Source organism: Neovison vison, chromosome 8, assembly GCF_020171115.1.
Source record: "Neovison vison isolate M4711 chromosome 8, ASM_NN_V1, whole genome shotgun sequence".
In the NCBI taxonomy this organism is placed as follows: Eukaryota; Metazoa; Chordata; class Mammalia; order Carnivora; family Mustelidae; genus Neogale; species Neogale vison.
Window position 1 is genome coordinate 114,302,044 of NC_058098.1, and position 25,159 is coordinate 114,327,202.

Sequence of the window (25,159 nt, forward strand, 5' to 3'; positions counted from 1 at the left end):
CTAATCCAGGCCCAGGTTCCTCCTTTAGAAACTACTAAAATATCTTAACAGTCCTATCCATTAGACACTTTCCCGGCCCTACTTTTGTCTCAATCTGCCCCAAACACCTTGGCCTCCTTTTAACCACATTGCAACTCTGTGGGTCTCCCTGAGAGCCCGAGGCTACCTGCTGTCCTCCCCTCCCTGCTCCCCGCCAAAAAACCTAGTTGTTTTCTCTTCCCACCTACTTTCTGCATTTTGCTTAGACCTTTCCCCTGCCTACAGTCCCTCTTCCTTGTTACTGAAATCGTTCTAGTCCTTGAGGACTGTGGCACATCTATGAAATCTTCCCTGAGCCCCTCCTCTAAACTTGGTAAGTAAGATCAACTCAGGCTACTAGGCGGAGATATTTTTCCTTATTCTTTCTTTTCATAATTACTTATTTTCAGAACTAGATTGTAAGCTCCTTGAATGGAGACCTTTCAGGTTCTTTATATCTAGAATGAACTTTATAGACATTTTCCAGTTTATTTGCAGCCCTCCCAGGGTCCAGTCCTAGGAAGCAGGATACATTTATTTTCCCTGCCCATTACCGGTTTTTGAGCTTGCAAGCTGGGGTTCTGTACGCATGAAGAATGCCCGGGCTGTCCCTCTTACTTTTTGATACTGTCGGGCAGAGCACGCAAGTTATTTAGCAGCCGCATATTGAAGGGAATCCTGCTGGGGAAATAGCCCACCTGGATTTTGCCAACCTTTGGAACAAGGGTATTCTTTGTTTTCCAGAAGTACCAGACCTAATCATAGGGATTAACAGCCCATTAAACAGGGGAAGTTTGAGGAACAACCTGTAAGAACAGTAGCAGGCTTACTTGGTAATGAACAGCTAACTGAAGTATATATGAGGGTTTCTCTTAGAGTTCCTCGGGCAGTGTGGTCTGAGACCTCTTCTGTCAGCACCATCAGGTGGTAAGTGGACTAAACCCAAACCCCCTGGCTATATCCCAGAGCTTCCACTTCACCAGCTGGCGTGACACTAGGAATGCATTTTAATAAAGACCCCAAATGATTCTGTTGCACATGGTGGACGTCCACTTAAGCAACACCGGGTAAAAGTTTGAAGTATTTGGAACCGAGAGTTCATAATTAAAATACCTGTGGTATGCAGAGGAGAAACAGAGTGGGTATGATGTGAACCTTTCATTTGGCTCATCCCTGGGTCCAGGCTTTTGTATCTGTATTTCAAACGTACTGTCACGCTGCACTGTAGTCAGGACGCAGTCACACGGAGGTTATGGTTTTGCAGTTGCTTCATTTCTTCAAATAACTGGATGAGATAAGTATGCCAGCATACTTACTGTTATTATGCACACCAAACACCACGCCTGTTTGAGTGTGAACTTGTGGTAATAAGTTACCCTGTTAGTCTGGCCCTATGTGTAGAGGAAGCCAGTGGCTTTGGCTCCTTAGCAGACCAAGCCAGGGGCTAGGGAATGGTGTCTTTGGGGGAAACAGCGAGTCGGTCTTTGATCAGTTTTTTTAATTCATTTTGAAATAATAATAGCCATAACTAGCACTTACGTGCTAGGCACAATTCTAAGCTCTTTACATGTGTTATTTCATCTTTACAACAACCTCATTTTGTAGACGACGAAACAGAGTAACGGCAGCAGGCATTAACCGACCCTCTGCCACACTGAATGTGTACTCTGCACACATTCAGTGTGCATGTGAACGTGTACTAAGTGCAGCGAATATTTACGGATCATAACAGGGTCGCTGCGCAGGGTCGCTGTTAAGACTGCAGCCTTAAGAAGCAAAACCCTCGACCCTGTATTTCTGTGGATTGAACTACTGCCTTCTAAGACTTACAGGTTTGGTTTGCTCCATATACCCAAATTTACGTGTCTGATTTTGTCTTTTCTCTTAGCAATTGATTTGATCAACAACCTACTTCAAGTGAAGATGAGAAAACGTTACAGTGTGGACAAATCTCTTAGTCATCCCTGGCTGCAGGTAAAAAGACAAAAAAAAGTCGTCTCTCTGGTGATCCTCATTCAGGCCATTCATTGTACTTTGTCTTACCTACTGAAACCACTCTAAGATCAACAGATTCTCCTTGTCTTAGAATACTGTTAAGTGTTCTTTAGTGATTAATTTGTCCTGTGGCTGCATCTGTGGAGGTTCTGCAGTAAGCCACTGAAATGCAGAACTTCTAGACAGTTAAACTCCCGTGAACTGAAAAGCAGTGATTTAGCCTTTTTATAGAACCTTATGTTTCATACCACCTTTTTGTAAGATAAGCATATTATTTTGTCAAATATATTTTACTTTAAAATTATCCACTAAAAGATTCATATTTGCATTGATGAGATCAGAAATGCCATTTAAAATGTTTGGCTGAAGTCCCCCCCAAAAGCTGTTGCATAGATCTGTCAAAAGATACCCCCAAATTTCAAAGTAAAGAGAAGCTTTAGAACTGTTTTAAAGGGAGTAGGGAGTAGCATTAACTTCAAAACAAATGCAGTCTTAGTCAGTCTCCATGATTATTAAATTACCCTGGTAGGAGATTCTAAGTACTTTCCCCTAGTTTGAGGAGTAACGTGTGGGTGTACGGTCAGAGTATAGAACAGGATGTTTTAGTGATTATTATTAGCCATCTCAGAAGCCTCCGGCAATTTTTTTTTTTTTTTAGTTGTAGAAACTGGCTACGTCATTAGAGATTCTAAATTTGAAAAAGTATTTAACATTGCTAATTTAAATATTACAAATGGAACTTACAGTATAGCAAGTACTTTTGGTATTGGGTTTAGGTTGTCAATTTTGTGACTAGGGCGCTAAGAAAAAAAATTCACAGTATTTTGTTACTTTTATACTTTATAATCACCTCTTTTTTTTTCTAGGACTATCAGACTTGGCTTGACCTTAGAGAATTTGAAACTCGCATCGGTGAACGTTACATTACACATGAAAGTGACGATGCCCGCTGGGAAATACATGCATACACCCACAATCTTGTATACCCAAAGCACTTCATTATGGCTCCCAATCCAGATGATATGGAAGAAGATCCTTAATTATCAATGAGCTAACTTCAATAAGGAAGGATTTCATTTTATGTACTGATGTTTTACTGCACAACTGTTGTTTGTAGGTTGTCATCTGCAAGGTGCAAAGACATGGGGAAATAGGATAAGCAATCAGTGACACCAGTACTATAGTTCATTATGAGTAGATACAAGAGGGGAAACTGAGTAATAAAAATACACAATGGAACCAAGATGAAGCATTTCATAAATTTTTATAGCATAGTAATGACTGGTTTTTGTAGTTCTTCCTAATCCTTCACTTTAGTACCATAGTGGCATTTAATTTATCTTCCCTTTCCAAATGTTCTTACACTGTTTTTTTTAAAGGAGAAAAAGGAAAGCTTAGTCCAGCCATTGAGTATCTTGATCAAATCATTTAAGAGTTCTAAGCAGGTTTGCATTTAAAAGCTAACTGAGGAGGGGCCACCAGCCTGAGATTTCCTCTGCAGGCTCTAGGCATTTGTTTAACCAGAGATACGAGGGGTTTTTCCTAGGGTTTTTTCCTAGAAATGTTTCCTAGATGCTAGGCTGTTTTACTTTTTTTTTTTTTTTTTCTTTCTTTTTTTAGGTGAGTCAAGAGTCAAAACCATGATCCCTAACCTTTGGAGTTGAACTCTTAATATGCTCTCTACAACATAAAAATTAAGTTAGTCCCCTTTGTATGTTGGACCAGCCTCTAAGATAATTTGGGACAGTTGATGTCACAGAACCTGAAGGAGGGCCTGCTGGTCTGTCTGCACCTCGATCAGCATCTGTGCTCTGTACTCACGTTCCCGCTGGACCACCGGAATGCCACAGCTGGCTTCCGGTGTTCAGTGAGGAAAGAGCTGAACTTTTCTTTCACAGTTTATCTTTACAAAGAGTTGAATAATTTGAGGAAGAAAATTATTAAAAGTAAGGCCAGTGCAGGATCAGCTAATGCTACAGAGAAGAACAGCAAAGAGTGTATCCGTTTTTCCTTCCCTTAGTTTATTGGAAGGGTTTACAGATATCTAGAATGTTTTTAAATCCGTTCTTTTAAGCAGTTTGAGGCAGTGGGTGGGTAGAGCATGAAGCATTTATTTTACTCTTTCATTTGCTCTGCTAATATGTAGCCTTACCCTTATTGTTATTTTTTTTTAACATTTCAGCACCAGCAGCCCGCTAAAGAAGTGTTTTTCTACTCAGATGCAATGTTTAAGAGGTTAGACTTTTTCATAGCTTTTAAAAAGTTACTAATAGTTTTCTCTCCCCAAGAAGTTTAAGATCTGGGACCACCCCCTTATTTTAAAAAAACTAGTGGCTTTTTGTTTCTTCATTCCACAGTAATCACTGCAAACTATTCCCACCCCCCCCCCCAAAAAAGACCAAAAGATTTGGAGTCAGAAAATCTGGTCTTAAGTCTGGGCTCCAATCTGTCTGAGCCTCAAAATCTCAATCTGTAAAATGAAGACCATAGTTCTTGCCTCTCACAATGCTGTTGTGAAACTGGGCTATGTATGAAGATATTCGTACTCAATAAACTAAGAACTATGAAAGTGTTAGGTAACATTGTCCCACTGAATGAGGTAGCAAAAGAATGTCCCTGGATACAAATAGCTGGAGTCAGAGAGGGCCTTGAGAGAGCCCCGAAAGCTACTCCGTTATCTAGGCTGAGAGTACCCTTGGGAGAGGAGCCACTATGCAGTCTCCTGTGTTCTGAGCTCTTTACACATTTCACTTACTGCCCTCACAACAGTCACAAAGTATGTGCATTATGGACTTCATCTCACAGATCAGGAAACTGAGGCACAGGAAGATTAAGTAACCAGCTGTGGAGGGTCACAGTATGTGGACGTGAACCCTGGCAGTGTGGCTTCCGTCCCTCTGTCCTCCCCACCCCCCAACCACTGTGCTGTACTGCCTACTCATAGTCTCCACCATGTCTCGTAGTATTCAGTCTCCTATGGGAGGTTAAAAAATTTAGTCAAATTTTGCAAAACCTTTTAGAAATGTATTTTCTCTGTGCTAAAGGATGACTTCCCCAAATCTGTCCAAAGTAAGTTTATACCAACATACTAAAATGGAGTAATTCTGAGTCCTGAGGCACCCTATTGTGGTTTTGGTTTTACTGCCTAAGGTGAAAAATAACTGGAATGATGTGTGCTATACTTACATAATCAAACTTTACAAGCCATGAAATTAATTGCACTCTTTTTGTTTGTGTTGTTGAATGCATAAGAAGTTTTCTAAAAAAATTTGTAAAGGCACTGTCAGATAATTTGGAGTTGTCATTTACTCCAGATACTGTATAACCTGCATAACCTTTTTTTGTCTTGAAGTTGTTTTTGTATAAGAATTGTTAGAAACATTTGATAATGTACAAAGTAGTCTATAATGACACTATTCCGTACATTTTTATATTTTTTTGTTACATCCCACTTTTTGTAAATATCCTCAAAGAAGCTTGATAATAAAATGTATTTCCATATCACCATACTTTTCCATGTGAAAACCTGAGCATTATCTCTAATAGAGGTATCCAAAGAAAATTTTACTTGGTTATGTTATTTTCCCAGGCCTTGGTAAAAGTATTATTTTGGAAATAGTATTTGTAAATGGAACTAATGCTATATTTAAAACACTGATTTTTTTTTAACTACCTAAAATAAAAAATAACTCATTATTTCAATTTTATATGAAATTTGAGGTAATTATCTGGAGGTCTTGTTTCTTGGCATGAAAGTTTAGAATAATTATAACTACAAAGTTTTCAGGAGCTACCATCAAATATTCAACTATTGTAACTTCTACAAGACTTAAATAAGCCAAATGCCATTCAAGTAAATTTTCTAGGTTTTAAGACACAAGGCATTGCCTGATTCCTCCCATTAATTACAAAAACTATTAAACAACTGAGAGGGGCCAATGTTGGGCATTTTCACCTTCCAAAAATTCACCAGCCAAGTCTTTGGAAAAAAGTAAAGGTGGTTATGAATGGTGCAAGGTGGGGCAGCACGTGAAAAACAAGCCGTCTCTCTATCTTCCTACTTGAGAGTAAGACACAGAATACTAGTACTGTTCTGAGTTAAGCCAAATGAGCAACAGAAAGCCAAGAACTGATCACTCTGCCAGTGAACTTTCAATATAGTTAAGCTATAAATTCAAAACATACATCTCATACTCTTTTCCTTTAATCTCACTGTAAATTTCTATTGCCAATATAATAAGTCTTCAGAAGGTATATGTCTGGTATTAATATAAACATTCTGTGAACCAAAAAATGAGAATTTACAGAATGAAAACTTGACATTTATCTGAAAATGAGGGAGAATTAGTTCAGATCAGAAAATGATTCCTGCTAACATAGTCTGCATTTACTCTAACTCATATTTCAGGTACATGTTAGGTTTACTAGTTTTACTGGCACTTAAATATTTTTTTAAGATTTTACTTACTTATTTTGAGAGAGGGAGAGGGAGACTCCCAAGCAAACTCCACGCTGCGTATGGAGCCTGACGTGGGACTGGAGATCCCACAACCCCCGAGACCATGACCTAAGTTGAAATCAAGAGTCAGACAGACTGAACCACCTGGGCACCCCTAAAGTTTTTTAATTAGTTCACAGAAGTAGAGGGTAGAAAATTTACCACAAAGGAGAATAATTTCCACCCTGAAAACCCACTTCCACAATGGGATATTTAATAGTGATTACTAGGCATCCTTTTCTTACATTTTATATACAAGAACCACCACAGAAAACAACCAGACTGCACTAATACATTAATTTTTATGAGATTAGTTACAAGCATTTCTTTAAATGTAGCTTTTCCCCCAACAAAAATGGAATCATAACTATAAAACATTCTCCACTATACTTTTTTCACTTCCCACATTCTTAGAGATGAGTCAGAACATACTGCTCTACCTCATTTTTAAAAAATAATATATGGGTAGTTCTATTTAATCCATTCCCTATGAAAGGCCAGTTAGGTTTCAGTTTTTGCTAAACCAGTCAGTGCTCATGTTTATTTTTTAAACTAAAAATACAGCAACTAGCCTTAATAAAGGACACTTAGTTTCTCAGTAACTTGTTTCATTAAACCAAAAGCACACAACTGTGCCAAAAACCAGACACAGCCATAAAAGATCAATATTCAATTGTACTGTATATAAGACCATCCATTTTTATTGGTGATAAAGACATAAAATATTGTAATACTTATTTTACCTGTGATATATGAAACATGTCCCTTTATTTTGCTTTCTTAGGCAGACTTAGGGGTAAAATGACCACACTGAGATCACCGCCAGGTAAGTTCACCAAACCCAGCTACGGGTGACACCGAGGGCTTCGACTGGCACGCATCCATCGGATGGCTTCTCCCGTGAAGTCTCTGATGAGGCAGCAAGGCAAAAAAATTAAATCTTTCTCCCATCTTCTGAGGATTCATTAACATATCATACCCATGAAGTAACTGCTGCCTGGCTGGCTCATCTGATTTGTCTAAAAGAACCTGAAAAGAAAAAACTTCTTAGTAAAAATAACTAGAAGGATTCCTGGTTACATGCAGCAATGCTAATGACCACTGGCTGCTCAGTAAAGCAGGACTTCATGTGGAATTTCTCATGACCTACCTTAGAATCATGGGGTGCTTATTAAAAACATAAGTTGCTAAGACCCAAACCTGTGGATCTGTATGTTTAACACCAGGTGGTTTGATTTTCACTGAAGAGTTAAGATGTCTTCAGGACCCTTCTAAAATTATCCCCATAAACACAGTCAACTTTTCCTACTGGGCATGAACACTATTCAAAGTCTTCATGCTAGCTCGTGCGGAGCTGCAGGGGCGTGCACGGTGGCCCCTGCCTGGGCAGCCCGGCTGCACCAGGCCCAATGCTACCAGAAAGACCACAGTGTCCAGGGCCTGCTGACTGAGAAGAGCGCTGAGGCTGGGGGATCTTCTCACTGAAACGTTTTTATGAAATACTACAAAATAAAAATATTTAATGATCCTGAAATAAATCATTACCTTCAGCCGGACATCAATGCCCATATTTTTTAAAAACATCTGTTGTTTTATTGGCCCGAGAGAAGCTACTTGTCCCCCTGCCATTCTGCGCAGATAACTGAAGTCCACATCGGCTGTGAGGTCCGCCGTTCCAGGGGCAGTCAGGACGTCATGAAGCTTGTGGCCACAAAACCCCTTGAACACAATTTTTAAAATGATGAGTCTTTGTCCCTTTATGGTTATTATTACCAAAATTCAAGAAATGCTATCATTTTCGTACACTTTACCTAACTGTTGGAAAGAAAAACATAGCCTAAGTCAGTGTATAAACTCTTAATATAGTAGCACTGTTTCCTCAAATGAGATGCTACGTGCAAAATCTGATATAAAGTGCGACACTGGGTGCCTGGAAATGCTGCCTTTCACATTTCATTACTGCTTGTGGTGACAGAGTAGAGATCCCATCAGTTCTGCATGTGTGTTAACTTGTTTCTTACTAGAATCAAATTAAATTTTTCACCAGACTCTGGATGGTGTTTGACAAGGTGTATCCATCAACTACATGCACCAGAATCGCCTAAGTCCACATTACTGCACTCTGCCCAGACCTACTGAATCCGAATCCTGGAGGGAAGGCTAGGGAATCAGCATTTAAAAAAAAAAAACTCCAGGGTGTTTTTTGTTTGTTTGTTTTAAGATACAATAAAATTAGAACTTGAGAACCACAGATCTAGAAAATGACTAATAGTAGTATTCAATTTAAGTAGTATTACTTTAGTAGTATTCAATTAAATAGTAGTATTCAATTAAAGTAGTATTCAATTAATCAAATAAATGTATTTCAATTAAAGGATATTCAACACAACTGATAAAGAACGTAAGGAAGGATGCTCAGAATAAAAGAATACATCTAGAAAGGAAAAAAGATTGAAAATATGATAGGAAAAGTCTGATCATAGTAGCTAAATCAAATTTGCATATTAGTACTAAAAACTGTTTTTAAATGGAGGGGGAAAATTCTTAACATTAAGAAAATCTTCCCATTTGTATTATTCAGATGCTAAGTAGGATCTATGCAGACCTACGTTCTACAGCTGAAGCAGAATGTAGACGATTCAGCCCCTGTTCCAAGGCTAGTCTGGAAGGTGAAATCCTATGGTTAAGGGCAATTATAATAGGTATTAATATTCACTATAAATACTGTAATACTACAAGGCGAGGCACCATAGAAAGCAAAGGTAAAGATCTTCAGTGAGCTTTAAATGTTCACTTCGGAGATGATACCAATGAACTGATGGGAAGTCATGTTCCGGAGTCATACGTACTCTGAAGGTGTCTGTCTTCGTGCCCTCATGACCATAGTCGGCGATCAGTGCCGCACCTCCGGCTAGTGCGATGCGCTGAGAAAGCTCCTGAATGATAACACCGGCCTCAGGACACACTTCCACGTGATCCCTCATTTCATCACGCTAATGAGGGAACAGGTAAATCCAAATGCATTACTGAAAACAGTTTCCTTAGGGTTTTTGTACAATGAGCATTTCTTAGTTACAATAAAAATAAATTCCTTCTCCGTATGTATTATGTTGTCCACACACAACCTTTCACGTTTCACCATCTAAGAAGTTTCAAAATGCCCTTCTCATACTAGTCAGTGTACATCTTATAGGAAGTGATCTTTTAAGAGAAATTAAACAGTTTTACATAGTTGGGATATAGTTTTTAAAGAAAGAGAATAGACTGCTCATCCAGAATGAAAACCCCATGTACATATATGTACTTTACATTAGAATAATATGTAGATTCTTAGAAAGTTTTCATGAATTTCACTTTTTTATTGTTAAAAGGTCAGACTATCAACAAAGTCCCCAAATTAATTGCCCCAAATAAGTAAATACATACATATACATATATATATATATATAATGTCATGATTGCATTTCAGCAATAATCTATTTTACCTATCTATAAATATTTTCTTTTAGTTTGAAAATGTATATTAGTTATATTTTTAGTTATGAAACAAGGCTTTCATAATTATTTGAACTCTTAAAATAAGAATGTTTTAATATAAGCTATAGTCACTTTATTTTTTTTAAGATTTTATTTATTTGAAGGAGAGAAGAGAACATCAACAGGGAGGAGAGGGAGAAACAGACTCCCTGCCGAGCAGGGAGTCCAACAGAGGCTCAATCCCAGGTCCCACAGATCATGACCTAAGCCAAAGGCAGATGCTTAACCAACTGAGTCACCAGGTGCCCCTAATATAGGCTATAATCACTTTAGATGAAAAATTACCTCAGCTTCTATTTTTATTCATTATTACTTAAAGCTGTTTATTTAGTTGCAAAGATATTTTTTGTCTGTCTAGAGGTGAATATTTTGCCATATGGATATTTACTGTGTGTAACTATATACATATAAGACTAGATACTGTAGCTGTAAACTATTAAAAATCACCACCATTTTTATTTTAAAAAATAAATAAAACAGGCAATCTAAGCCCAAACATTCCTGACAAGCATAGGGTTTTTTGGACCCCTACACATGACCCCAAGTTAGAGAGACTTTTGCTATTACTCCTTGAGGCCGACAGAAAGCAGCAGTAAACGTACCATTCTGGCCATCTAGTATCAAACTTAATTAAACGACTAAATTAAACTAATAAAGTTTAGAGCATTAAATGAGAAAATTAAGAGGAATATATACAAAGCACTCAATAAATAGTTGTTTTTCACACACCTCAAACTCTCTGGACAGGCAGATGCTACTATGACCATGTCACAGGGAACTGAGGGAAAGAGGGAAGGGGCAGGACATGCCTGAGTAAGCACTTACTACCTTCCTCCTCACAGGGTGTTCAGGTCATGCCTTCCTGAGATGATCTGACCCAGGCTCCTGACTCGATCACTATTAATAAAAAGCACCTCATGTCTTACGAGCAACTCTCCCCTAGCCTCATCAAGGAAGGAATGCTAAAACGGGGCGCCTGGGTGCCTCAGTGGGTTAAAGCCTCTGCCTCTGGCTCAGGTCATGATCCCAGGATCCTGGGGTCGAGCCCCACGTCAGGCTCTCTGCTCAGCAGGGAGCCTGCTTTTCCCCTCTCTCTGCCTGCCTCTCTGGCTACTTGTGATCTCTGTCAAATAAATAAAATCTTAAAAAAAAAAAAAAAAGAACGCTCAGAAAATGAGACTATGAAGATTTGATTGGCAATAAAGTAAGAAGAAAAAACTTCCTACTTGTATGAAGACTTCTGCTGGCGTGACACCAGGCGCCAAAACAAACCGCAGCTTATCAGAAACTTGTGGGTCGATATCAATGAGTACTTCTCGCCATCCTTGGGGTGTTTTCTGAACACAAAATAATGCATAAAAACACATTTTTATCAGTTTTTCTCAAACTACCTCTACTAAAAGTAACTTATTTTTCTCCTCCTACCATATACAACAGATGACATTTACTTTACCACTCAAAAAAAAGGCAATACTGTGGAGAAAGGGGAACCCTCCTATACTGTTGGTGGGAATGCAAGCTGGTGCAACCACTCTGGAAAAAGCATGGAGGTTCCTCAAAAAGTTGAAAATAGAGCTACCCCACGACCCAGCAATTGCACTACTGGGTATTTACCCTAAAGATACAAATGTAGTGATCCAAAGGGGCATGTGTACCGAATGTTTATAGCAGCAATGTCTACAATAGCCAAACTATGGAAAGAACCTAGATGTCCATCAACAGATGAACGGAAAAAGATGTGGTACACACACACACACACACATACACACACACAGGAATACTATGCAGCCATCAAAAGAAGTGAAGTCTTGCCATTTGTGATTATGTGGGTTGTCGTAACTAGAGGGTAGGTATTATGCTTAGCGAAATAAGTCAATCGGAGAAAGACAACTATCATATGATCTCCCTGATATGAGGAAGGGGAGATGCAATGTGGGGGGCCTGAGGGAAGGAAAAGAATAAATGAAACAAGATGGGATTGGGAAGGAGACAAACCATAAGAAACTTTTAATCTCACAAAACAAACTTTGGTTGCCGGGCGGAGGGGGTAGGGAGAGGGTGGTGGGGTTATGGACATTGGGGAGGGTATGTGCTATGGTGAGTGCTGTGAAGTGTGTAAACCTGCTGATTCACAGACCTATACCCCTGAAGCTAATAATATATCATATGTTAATAAAAAAAAATTTTTTTTTAAAGGCAATACTTCATTTCCTTTGAACAGTAAGAGTCGACTGGAAGGCATGAACTGGTGTTGGTGAGATAAGAGATGGAGCCACAGACAGAAAATGAGCAGCAGGGCAGGTGCCCCCAACAGCAGAGAGCAGACTCCAAAGCCTCTGCTAACACATCAGTACACGCTCTCAGCCTCAGAAACTACCGGTGCACATACAGCACCGCCAAATCTGAACTTCCACTTCAACTTCAATGAGGAAACATTTTTTAGTCTTTGGGTATTAGAGCTATTTGCTAAATGTAACCCTTCCTTGTACTATAGCCATTTACCATCTTAAATTCGTGCACATCTTTATCCCTGGAGAAATAAACATTCTTAGTAGTCATCCTAAGAGAATGAAGTTTCTCCTTAATACTTGACTTTTGCTTTTCAATTATTTCTATTCATCAGAATTCCAAATATAGTCACCTTCAACAATAATTAAGTACCATAAATGTTTTTCCTTCAACATAAAGCCTTTTGTTATTCAATTAATGACTTTATCCCATCAATACCTGAAACTTATGCACAGGAAGAACGTCAAAAAATTCATGTGCCAGATAAAAGCTGTACCCTATTTAAAAACAGAAGGAAAAAACTTTCAGCATTTTTTTTTCAATTTTTTTTTTGAAGATTATTTATTTATTTATTTGACAGACAGAGATCACAAGCAGGCAGAACGGCAGACAGAGAGAGGAAGGGAAGCAGGCTCCCCGCTAAGGAGAGAGCCTGACATGGGGCTCGATCCCAGGACCCTGAGATCATGACCTGAGCCGAAGGAAGCGGCTTAACCCACTGAGCCACCCAGGCGCCCCAACTTTCAGCATTTTTAAGGCAATACTTAAATCTTTCTTTCAAACACTAAAAAAAAAAAAAAAAGAAAAGAAAAAGAAAAAGAAAATGCTAGTATTTTGTGTGGGAACCCGGGGGGCTCCCACAGCCATGTCTACGGATAATCATCCCCTCACGTCTTCACCTACTCTGCAGAACAGACAGAAGAACATTACTGTTCTCATTTTCCACACAGCAGGATCAGACAGCCAGAACATCTCAATAATCAGTTACATCTTTTATCCCTCACCAGGCATGAAAGAAATCAGGACTCAAACTTGTTAGCTCAAAGAGGCTTTGAACTACTAATATCATCGGAGACCGCTGATCTGTGGCCTGCTGAGAAGGCTTCCCTCAGACCAGAGTGCCCCTGCAGGGGTGAGCAGGGCCTCCAACGCCTGGTGCAGGGATTTTTCCCTCCCCCACGAAAAGGCCAGCAAGAACGTTCAAAAGATGAAGATAGTTAAACTACACCCACCCAGAGCTGCGTCCCTCAGGGCCCCGCATCCCCACCCTCATCAGTACTATCTTTCGGGTCAGGAAAAACTAAAAGGTACAACAGAGATGACACTGTCATTTTTGCAAAACCACAGGACATTCATTGCTACTACTGCGAGCCATGTTATTTTCTAATACAGTGCTCTTTTCGAGAAAAGGATTCGCTCTTCCCCATGAGTCAGGGACCTCGCAGCACTAACTCAGTCTATTAGCGTGCCCTCTGTGGCTCTGCTCACCATCACTGCTGGGATGGGATGCGATCAAAATGATTACATTACGTCGTGTGAAAGAATTACCTTTTGGAACATCCTGCAGATCTCGGTACCACGAGATTGGAATCCCAGATTTAGTAACACCTCTCATACATACGGGGGACCCAGCATTCCGCTCTAGCGGGATCTTCTCTTCCGTCAGTGTTAATGCTTGAATCTCACTCAATTTTTCGCTCACCTCTACCAGATGTATTGAAATGTCACAGTTTTTCAGCACAGATCCAAGCTGACTGAACACCTAAAGACAAAAGAAGGGGTAAAGGGCAAAATACAATGGGCTGGGCAGATTGGGGGTTTTCTAACCATTTACCTCAATAATTTGCTCATGTTACAGGGATAAAATTTGGTTTTGGAGGCATCTGTTCTCCACACAAGTCACTCTCCAGAAGTCTGTGAGAATCATAACCAAACTATTACACACTGTCCACAGAAGAGATGAACAGTACACGATTTGGTTTCCTAAAATAAAAATTAGACTGACGAATAAATGAAAATTATAGACTTAATATCTAATAAATGAGCAGATTAAGGGATCTAAAAAGAACAAGAAAATAAATCGTACAGATACCCTTAATTTTATAAAGCCACTATGTTTATGAAATAATCTCATCTTTGAGATGTTTAAACTGTATCTTCAGGATATAAAATTTGAGTGGCACTAAAAACTTGGGTTTAACTTCGTAATTCTTTCAAATTTTTAATTTTTTCTTAGCTACACACATTTTTATAACTTGTAAACATGGGGGAAAAGGAATATACAATACTTTATCAATATTTTAATGCTAAAAATTCAATGTCAAAGCATAAAGTACATCAATAGTATTTTTCATCTGAATTCAATTTTCATTGGTGATTTGCTTCCTACTTTTAAGATCTAAAATATGCAGGTAGAGACTGATAGTAAGGACAAAATTTTTCCAAATTCTGTTTTGAAATGAAACTACAAAGAGAAAAACTTCCCAAGAGAAAGATCCTTCAGAAATTATGAACAAGAAATGAAAATAAGTCTGTAAATATGTCTTTGTCTATTTTCTTAACATTCCTTTAAATTCTTTGGCTTTTTAAGGTTCTTAACACTTGTTCTAAGGAAGTATCCTTTATACATTTTAAGAGCTATGGGATTGTTTTTAAAGTACTTGAAACAAGACAGTATTATTTGAGAAACTTATTAAATATTCAAATGACTTTACCAATTTAAAGAGATATAAAATAGAGCTCCAGAAACATAAATCAGTGGTTTTTTCCTATTGTCCCACAAATACGATAGATATAATCAGGATTATCTGTCAGATGTCATAAATTTTTTAAAAGCCTTTGATTCCTAATTTCAAGCAAAAATCATACAGCACCAAGACATTTAAATGTATATTGAATATGTTTATTTTTTTACAATGAATTGCCAGATACACTGAAGATAAACTAAAAAAGACTAATTGATTCCAAAGCAGTGTAACTATCAAAGTTTAATAAATATAAGTACTTATCATATACTATAAACCAAATTCCTCCTTTTTAAAAAAAAATTTAGTGCCATGTTTTCTTTTTTTAATTTTTCTTTTTTATTTAAGGGAATGAGGGAGAAAGAGAGCATGAGAAGTGGGAGGGTCAGAAGGAGCAGACTCCCCACTGAGCAGGGAGCCCGATGTGGGACTCGATCCCAAGATTCCAGGATCATGACCGGAGCTGAAAATAGTCGCTTAACCAACTAAGCCACCCAGGCACCCTAAATAACTCCTTTTTAATGTTTTTAGACAATATTAGGTAGAATGGAAGAAAGCACAATCCACGGAAAAATATCAGCTATCTCTGATTAAAGGGAAGTGACCTGACCCTTCCTGTTGGAGCCCCCATGTTCTCCCTCACCCTCAGAGCTCAACCACCGTTCTCAATCTGGAGTTTATATGTCCCGCTTTTTCTTTATAAATGTTACTGAACACGTTTGAATCACCAAACACATATTGTTTAATGCTGACTATTTAAGGATTTTATGTAATACAATCATATGATACGAATTCTCTTATAAATTGGTGTTTTCACTCAACAAGATGCTGAGTTTCATCTGAATATTGTGCATTCTGCTGTGATTTCACACATTGGCACAACCCTTGGCATTCCACTGTATGACTGTATCACAATTTATTGATCTATTTTCCTAATGATAGTCTTTGGGGTTGTTTCCAGCTTTTTTGCTATTCTAAACAATGCTGTCTTCTTGCACATGCATCCTGGTACGTATATGCCCTCATTTCTGGAGGGCATATATCCAGGAGGAAAACCCGCTGGGCTGCACAGTAGAAGAACATAGATGTTAGCAGATGATGCCTAATAAGCACTCCAAAGTGCTTACACCAGATCATGGTCTTACAGTCTGAGAGTCCCCTCTGTGCCACATCTCCCCATCCTCACCAACGCTTGGAGCTGCCAAATCTTCTCATTGGAGGGCACAGTGGTATGTCACTGTGATATTAACTTTCATTTCCCTGACCCCCAACCAGTCTGAGCATTTTTTTGTTTTTTCTGGCCATGTTGATTTCCTCTTTCATGCTGGGCCTGTTCACATCTTCCATCTGACTTTTCTATTGAGTTATCTGTCACCATCTTAACTACTGAAAGGAATTCTTTCTGTATTCTAACTACCACTTCCTTGTAGGTTATGTGTTGTAAATAACTCCTCCCACTCTGCGGCTTGGCTTATCCCTCTCTTTACAGTGTCTCTGAAGAACAGAAGTTCCTAATTTCTTTAAGGAACAAAAAATTCGGGATACCTGGGTGGCTCAGTCAGTTTAAGCATCTGCCTTTGACTCAGGTCATGATCCCGGGGATTGAGAACCACATCAGGCTCCATGGTCAGTGGGGAGTCTGCTTCTCCCTCTGCCTGCTGCTCCCCCTGCTTGTGCTCTCTCTTTCTGACAAATAAATAAAATCTTTTAAAAAAAAACCAAAAAAACAAAACAAAATTCTTTAATGTAGTTGAAATTACCCTTCTATTTATCTTTTCCTTTATGGCTTCTGCTTTTTATACAATTCAAAAACTCTTTTCCTACTTAGAAGACAAATACACATTTCCAATGTCTTCTAAATGTTTTGACTTCTACCTTTCACATTCTCTCCCACCCTCATTTTTTAAAAATTACAAACAGACAACAGTAAGTTACGATTCATTGTATTATTCTGACGTTGTACTTCAGCTGAGAAATAGAGGCGGTTAAGGAGATAGGACTGAAAGCCAAGGAAGTCAATGGAGTTTGCAAACAAGTCAAAAGCACAGATTCAGGTGAGTACATGAGGATCTAAAGACATTCTTTTATTACCTACCCTCAAAATATCTCCTGTGAGGGTACCCCTTCCTGGGCCCAATTCCACAAGCTGGAAAGCTGCATTTTTTCCAGTGGCCATCCATTCACTGATGAACCATATACCTAGCAGCTGTGACAAGGGAAAAAACTACACTTAAGTATTATAAAATATAAAAGTATAGCACAATATAAAATTCCACATAAATACATACTTTATGCCAGAAGGCAAAATGTTTGCAAACAAATTATATATGTATGTTACTCAATATGTACATGTATGTACACACACGCAGAAGCTTCACGGAGACATTACAAAAGACACCACTTAGAAAGCTTAGTAACAGGAGGAAACAGTTAAAAGGCACTTCCCCCTGTAAGAGATCTCGTAACACACATTAGAGGAATCACTTACAGGAAGGTGCTAGTCTTCGATAACGAATAAACATATGGAATAGGGTTATGCCTTTCTTCATATTCATATGATTTCAGTAATTACGTGGCTTTTTATGCATAATTAACATTTTTTAATACCTGGATTCTACTTCATTTTAGGTACTATTTCCTATATCTAAATTTAACAAGGGGTTTTTATGCAGAAATCAATGAACTAGAATCCCTCAGAAGAGTTCACAATTTGTTACGGGGGACTTCTGCTCTGACTACGGTGCAGTCTTGGGTGGGGGCTTTAGAGCCTCTCCCCACTAACTCCTTAGTGTCTTGCACCTTCTCTCTCTTTCTTCACTCATCTCTCCTTCCTCTACTGTTCTCTATTCCTGCAGCATGTATGTGATTAAAAATGAAAACTTAAAAAAAAAAAAGAAACCTGAATCACAAAAACAAAGCTGTACGATGCTTTATTAAAGAAGAATACAATGTGATCTGCTTCCAAATATTTGTGATATTAGCTTCTTTTATAGTTTACATTGAATATTACCTCCCCAAAGATCTGACTTATTTCCGGTGAAGTAATGAAATCTCCTTTTTCTCCTAGCATGTCACGGTACACATAATATCCCTGAGTAAAAAGAGAAAGTAGAGAAAACAAATTAACTTTCAAATACGCTTTTTAAACTACCCCTCCAAAATCTTATATGATGTATACAATGACATAATCATTCAGTAAGAAAGCAATCTCTTCTAAACAAACAAGATGAACACAGTAACTTAAACTTTGCAAAGTGCCAGAACAGATGGAAACATGATCCCTCCTTGACCATAAAGGAAAAAGCCAGGCCATGTCCATCCTCGCATACCATCCCCCTTCCCTCCCCTCCCTGCTCCCACAACCCAACACAGTAAGACCCTGTCCGCCCCTCCCTCCAGCCTCCTTTCCCAAATTCTCACTATCTGTTTCAAATTAGCCCTGCCTGTTGGTGATGTTGTTGCTTGACCTACATGCTCATTACATGGGAGCGTTCACTTTGTGAAAATTCATCAAGCTATATGCACCTGTGATTTATGCATTTTTCTAAATGAATCTTTATATCTATATTATATCTATAATATTATATCTATATAAATTTATATTTATATCTCTTTTGTAATTAGCCCTGCTCATCCAATACATCCATGCCCTTGCAAATACTCTCCTTTCTTCCTACACGTTTCTCCCTGGCAAACTTGTACTCAATAAAATTGAATCTGCTCAAATGCCACCTTCCCTAACCTCCTCTTCCAGCCCTCCAACCTCAGACTAACCGCAGTGCTTCCTTTTATGTATTTATTTATTTCTATGTCTGTATTCCTCACCAAGAGGCTTAGTTACTTGGGGAAGAGGACTATCTTATTTACTCTCCTATCCCAAGCTTAAGCTTACTGTTTAAACTTCAAGACATACTCAAGAATTCTTTGTTAGAAAATTCCCTGTGCTCCTCAAGCTCCTTCTTCCACTACCCTACTCAGCAGACCTGAACTTCTACCCAAAAAAGAAGTAAAGAATGTTATAAAATAGGACTTACTCAGCTTCCTGACCGGCCTCCACCTGCTCCCATTCATTCCTCAGAACTCAAGATGAAATGCCTTTACCTTCCACTCTTATCCAAACCTAATCCCACCACCTGTGCTCTGGATCACCACCTCTCCTCACACAGCTCTCATGGGCCAGGACCTTGTTATCACCTCCTTCTCTAAGAGCTTTAACTCCCCTCTCTCAGCAGCAGAAATATACTTGAGTCAAACAAACAAACAAAACTACTTCACTTCATAGAGCATCTCCTCTCAAGCTTTTCTCTTTCTCTTCATAAATGAGCATTTCAGCAGTGTTTTTGTAGCGCATTATGAGCCACTGTGGTAGCCTGATGAAGACCACAGATCCCTTCATAGAATGTTTTTAAATTCAGGACTTAAGCACACAGGATTACACCTCCTCCAAAAACTGAAAAATATTCATCCAATATTTAAAAGATAAACTTATGATATAGCAACATATATGCATCCTTAAGAATATATTAATAAAGTCAAGCCTGAGGTCTAATAAGTAACAAAGTTTTGAAGTATGGAAGAGCACAATGAATTCTGAGATAACTGATCACTACTGATTTCCACTGATGTTAAAATCATGGGAGTACTGATGCCAGTGGTTATGTTGATAATAAGAGATATGTTGATAATAAAAGAAAGGCTAAATTTCAGTTAGAAGCTAATGAAGGAAATGCAAATTAAAACCATGAGCTATGTCCAGGACAAACAGAAACTAAAAGTATTTGCAATCACCAAACCAGCCCTACAGGAAATATTGAAAGGGATCCTCTAAGCAAAGAGAGAGCCCAAAAGTAACACAGACAAGAAAGGAACGGAGACAATATACAACAACAGTCACCTTACAGGCAATATGATGGTGCTAAATTCCTATCTTTTGATAGTCACCCTGAATGTAAACTGGCTAAATGCCCCAATCAAAACATACAGGGCATCAGATTAAATAAAAAAGCAAGACCCTTTGATATGCTGTCTGCAAGAGACTCATTGCAGACCCAAAGACACCTGCAGATTTAAAGCGAGGGGGTGGAAAACAATTTATCATGCTAATGGACATCAAAAGATAGCTGGGGTGGCAATCCTTTGGATAAATTACATTTTAAACCAAAGACTATAATAAGAGATCAGGAAGGACACTATATCATACTTGAAGGGTCTATTCAATAAGAAGATCTAACATGTAAATATTTATGCCCCTAACATGGAAGCAGCCAATTATCTAAGCCAATTAATAACAAAAATCAAAGAAACACATTGACAATAATACAATAATAGAGGGGACATTAATACCCTCCTCACTGAAATGGACAGATCATCTAAGCAAAAGATCAACAAGGAAATAAGAGCTTTAAATGACACACTGGACCAGATGGACATCACAGATATATTCAGAATATTCTATCCCAAAGCTACAGAATGCACATTATTGTCTAGTGCACATGGAACATTCTCCAGAATAGATCACATCTGGGGTCACAAATCAGGTCTCAACTGGTATCAAAAGATTGGGATCACTCTCTGCATATTTTCAGATGACAATGCTTTGAAACTAGAACTTAACCACAAGAGGAAAGTTGGAAAGAATTCAAATATGGAGGCTAAAGAGCAATCTACTGAAGAATAACTGGGTCAAACAGGAAATTAAAGAGCAATTTAAAAAATTCATGGAAACAAATGAAAATGAAAACACAACTGTGCAAAATCTTTGAGATACAGCAAAGGCAGTCCTAAGAGGAGAGTATATAGCAATACAAGCCTTTCTCAACAAACAACAAAGGTCTCAAATACACAACCTAACCCTATACCTAAAGGAGCTGGAGAAAGAACTACAAATAAAGTCTAAACCAGCAGGAAGAGAGAAATAATAAAGATCAGAACAGAAATCAATGAAACAGAAACCAAAAGAACAGTAGAACAGATCAACGAAACTAGGAGCTGGTTCTTCAAAAGAATTAATGAGATTGATAAACCCCTGGCCAGATGTATCAAAAAGAAAAGAGAAAGGACCCAAATTAATAAAATCATGAATGAAAGAGGAGAGATCAAAACCAATACCAAAGAAATACAAACAGTTATAAGAACATATTATGAGCAACTATACACCAGCAAATTTGACAGTCTGGAAGAAATGGATGCATTCCTGAAGACTATAAACTAACAAAATTAAACCAGGAAGAAATAGAAAACCTGAACAGACCCATAACCAGTAAGGAGATTGAAGCAGTCATCAAAAATCTCCCAACAAACAAGAGCCCAGGGCCAGGCAGCTTCCCATTGGAATATTATTATCAAACATTTATTTTTTTTAACTCTTTTGATAGTGTCTTTTGATGTACATTTTAAATTTTGATTATGTCCAATTTATATGTATTTTCTTTTATTGCTTATGGTTTTGATATCATACTTTAAAATCATTGCCAAATTCAATGTTACGAAGATTTTCCGTTTTTTTTATTTTTTCAAAGATTTTATTTATTTATTTGACAGAGATCACAAGTAGGCAGAGAGACAGGCAGAGAGAGGAGGAAGCAGGCTCCCTGCTGAGCAGAGAGCCTAACACAGGGCTCAATCCCAGGACCCCAGGATCATGACCTAAACTGAAGGCAGAGGTTTTAATCCACTGAGCCAACCAGGCAGCCCTATTATCAAACATTTAAAGAATTAATATATATTCTTCTGAAACTGTTCCAAAAAATAGAAATGGAAAGAAAACTTCCTAACTCATTTTATGAGGCCAGCATTCCCTTGATCCCAAAACCAGACAAAACCCATCTCCCCCATCAAAAAGGAGAACTACAGACCAATATCCCTAATGAATATGGATGCAATAATTCTCACCAAAATACTAGTCAATTGAATCCAACAGTATATTGAAAGGATTATTCACCAAGACCAAGTGGGATTTATTCCTGGGCTGCAAGGTTGGTTCAACACCCGCAAATCAATCAATGTGATACAATGCATTAATAAAAGAAAGCAAGAACCATATAATATTCTCAATACATGCAGAAAAAGCATGTGACAAAGTACAGCAGTCTTTCTTGATTAAAACTCTTCACAGTGTAGGGATAGAGGGTACATACCTCAATATCATAAAAGCCATCTATGAAAAACTCACAGCGAGTATCATTCTCAATGGGGAAAAACTGAAAGTTTTTCTCCTAAAGTCAGGAGGGCTGGCCACTATCACCACTGCTATTTAATATACTACTAGAAGTCATAGCCTCAGCGATCAGACAACAAAAAGAAATTAAAGGCATCCAAATCAGCAAAGGAGAAGTCAAACTCTCAATCTTTGCAGATGATATGATACTGTATGTGGACAACCCAAAAGATTCCACTCCAAATCTGCTAGAACTCAGACAAGAATTCAGTAAAGTGGCAGGATACAAAACCAATGCACAGAAATCAGTTGCATTTCTATACACCAACAAGATAGAAGAAAGAGAAATTAAGGAGTTGATACCATTTACAATTGCACCCAAAACCAAAAGATACTAGGAATAAATCTAAACAAAGAGGGCAAAGGATTTGTTCTCAGAGAACTACAGAATACTCATGAGAGAAATTGAGGAAGACACACAAAGAAATGGAAAAATGTTCCAAGCTCATGGACTGGAAGAACAAATATTGTGAAAATGTCTATACTACCTAAAGCAATCTACACATTCAATGCAATCACTATCAAAATACCATCAACTTTTTTCCACAGAAATGGAACAAACAGGGGCGCCTGGATGGCTCAGTCGTTAAGTGTCTGCCTTCAGCTCAGGTCATGATCTCAGGGTCCTGGGATCAAGCCCCGCATCGGGCTCTCTGCTCAGTGGGGAGCTTGCCTCCCCCTCCACCAGCCTGCCCCCCTGCCTACTTGTGAACTCTCTGTCAAATAAATAAATAAAATCTTTAAAAAAAAAAAATGGAGCAAATAGTACCACCCCCAGTGACCACCGGCCAGCCATACTGGTGCCTTGCTCTTCTCTGTATGGGCCAACACATTTCCCAGCTCAAAAACTTTGTGCTTCCCCTTCTGCTACTGGGGACTCACTCCCAGTTCTTTGCCAGGCTGGCTGGACCCCATCCTTCAAACCTTGGCTCAACCATCTGGTCTTTGCTGGCCACTTACCTACCTAGAGAACTTTTCCAACGCCTACTCCCATTGCACTACTTACTTTCAATCCCATCAACCTTTTTTCCTTTCCTTCAGAAGCACTTACAGTAATCTATAATTATCTTGTTTCCTGCTTTTAAAGATTTTATTTACTTATTAGAGAGAGAGCACAAGCAGGGGAAGAGGGAGAGGGAGAAGCAGGCTCCTCATTGAGCCAGAAGCCAGATGCTGGGCTTGATTCCAGGACTCTGGGATCATGACCTGGGCCAAAAGCAGATGCCCAACGTACAGAGCCACCCAGACGCCGGTTTCCTTGTTTGTAGCTCATGTCCTCGCTAAAGCATAAGTGCCGTGCTCCGCTGTCCACTGCAGTATTCCCAGTGCCTGAGATAGTGTCTGGCACTTTCGGAGCCTCAATAAATGAATAAACGATAAGTGGTCCTTCACTCTAACACAGAGATGTTTGTTCTAAAGTTTCTCCCTGGGTGAACTTTTGGTATGTGGTAGCACTGAATAGGGGTATGAAAGGATCCCCCTTTATTAAACCTCCAGACACCACATCCAACAGCAACAGGCCAAACAAACCCCAGAATTCCATGGGTTTCCTATTTTGACCCAGCAAAAGATAAAATATTTAGAATGTTTTATTTTAGAAATAAAAGGACCACAGGCTTTCACCAAGTGGCATTGCTGAGCAGACAAGGAAATGCAGGCCACAGAACAAGGGCAGTGCTTAATCCTGAAACAGTAGAGACCTGGACTTTCCATTCCCAAAAAGAAAACCCAGAATATGCTTCCATTGCCTGCTGATGTGATCCCAACCCAGTCAAGTTTCCAGGTACTAAACTCCTATTTCCGGATGCCTACTGGAGATTTCCATCTGAGTTCCATGTGCACTTCAGTTTCCTACTTGGGACTGAATTCTGTCCTTCCCCTCCCTCTTAAAGCAGCTGCTGCTCTTCCCCCTTCTGCACTCCCCTTCCCAGAGAAATGATACTATCATCTACCATCAGCCTCGATAGGAAAGACATCCCGACCCTCAGTCCCTAAATTCAATCGGTTACATTGCCTCCTGAACAGCTCTGGATCTATTCTCCGTTCTTCACGGCACTGCCCCTGACCTGATCGATGCCTAACCAACCCGCTGACATGAATTTCTCTCTCTCCAACTCTTCGGGAATGGCTCTTCCCCTGGAGAAGGCACCACTACTGCTTGCGCGGAGGACCCTCGGGCATCTCCGCGCACAGCCCTGCTGGCTCACACCTCGCGAAGCCGCTGGAGCGGCCGGTCCTCGGGCTCCCCGACCCGTACCTTGGCAGGGTTGGTCAAGACCTCCTTCATGTACTCGGCTACAGTGATGGGACCAGTTGCCTTGATTTTGTATATAAGGTGCCGCAGCATTGGTGTCACCTGGTTTTGTGCCGGCTCTCCCCCGGAGCTGAAGTATTTCCCTCTCCAGAGACAGGGAAGAACTACGAAAAACAAGGAAACGGGACCACGAAAACATCTTAGTATTCGCAAGTGCAAGCAGCCTGAGCGCTGTCGAAGCTGCTGCGCGGACTCTTAAGCTCCCGGAAAGCCGACTCCCGGCCCGACCGCCGCACGCCTACGAGGCGCCGGCAAGCACGCGCAGTGCCCACGGCCACACAGGCGCTCTCGGTCTGAGGCAGGACTCGGCTGCCGCTCGGAGCGCCTCAAGCGGCCCCCAACTGAGGAAGGCGCCTCAGGCGCTTCCCCCCACAGGCGGAGCTCCGGCGTGGCGAACGCTTACCCGCGCGAGCAGCCGCGCACAGCGGCCCCAGGCCGCCGCTCCTAGCAAGAAGGCTCATGCCGCACCTCGCACGACGCTGCCCGGGGCGGGGCGGGGTGGTGAAGCCATTTCCGGGGGAGGACACGCCCCTGCCAGAAGTACGTCA

At 39.6% G+C, this 25,159-nt stretch overlaps 2 protein-coding genes across 4 annotated transcripts in view; one reads left to right on the top strand and one right to left on the bottom strand.

Moving 5' to 3' along the window:
* Positions 1-3,053, top strand: part of PRKD3 (protein kinase D3) — a 79,668-nt gene extending 76,615 nt beyond the window's left edge. The window contains exons 18-19 of the mRNA XM_044261738.1: positions 1,907-1,992; positions 2,880-3,053. Coding sequence (XP_044117673.1) covers positions 1,907-1,992; positions 2,880-3,053 — 260 coding nt within the window. The remainder of the gene's footprint in view (positions 1-1,906; positions 1,993-2,879) is intronic.
* On the bottom strand, positions 129-25,098 carry NDUFAF7 (NADH:ubiquinone oxidoreductase complex assembly factor 7). 3 transcript variants are annotated; one of them, XR_006386017.1, is made up of 12 exons: positions 25,015-25,098; positions 24,555-24,715; positions 18,092-18,172; positions 17,177-17,287; positions 13,886-14,099; positions 12,776-12,834; positions 11,275-11,385; positions 9,361-9,504; positions 8,057-8,230; positions 7,255-7,420; positions 6,482-6,580; positions 129-3,138 (listed from the first exon to the last, which is right to left on the bottom strand). XR_006386017.1 is itself a non-coding variant. In XM_044261739.1 (10 exons), exons 1-10 carry the CDS (start codon positions 25,070-25,072, stop codon positions 7,328-7,330), a joined length of 1,326 nt encoding a protein of 441 aa, XP_044117674.1. In that variant the 5' UTR covers positions 25,073-25,098; the 3' UTR covers positions 7,180-7,327. The 3 variants fall into 3 exon arrangements, 1 of the variants encoding a protein (XP_044117674.1); XR_006386016.1 differs by having other exon boundaries at positions 7,255-7,540; XM_044261739.1 differs by lacking the exons at positions 129-3,138; positions 6,482-6,580 and having other exon boundaries at positions 7,180-7,540.
* Positions 25,099-25,159: the final 61 nt, after the last annotated feature.

Coding starts and splice junctions, on each gene's coding strand:
- NDUFAF7 (XM_044261739.1), bottom strand. CDS start 25,072: ATGAGCCTTCTTGCTAGGAGCGGCGGCCTGGGGCCGCTGTGCGCGGCT. Junction 8,231..9,360: donor CGAAGACAGACACCTTCAGA/GTACGTATGACT, acceptor ATTGTGTTCAAG/GGGTTTTGTGGCCACAAGCT. Junction 7,541..8,056: donor GCATTGATGTCCGGCTGAAG/GTAATGATTTAT, acceptor TTTTCTTTTCAG/GTTCTTTTAGACAAATCAGA.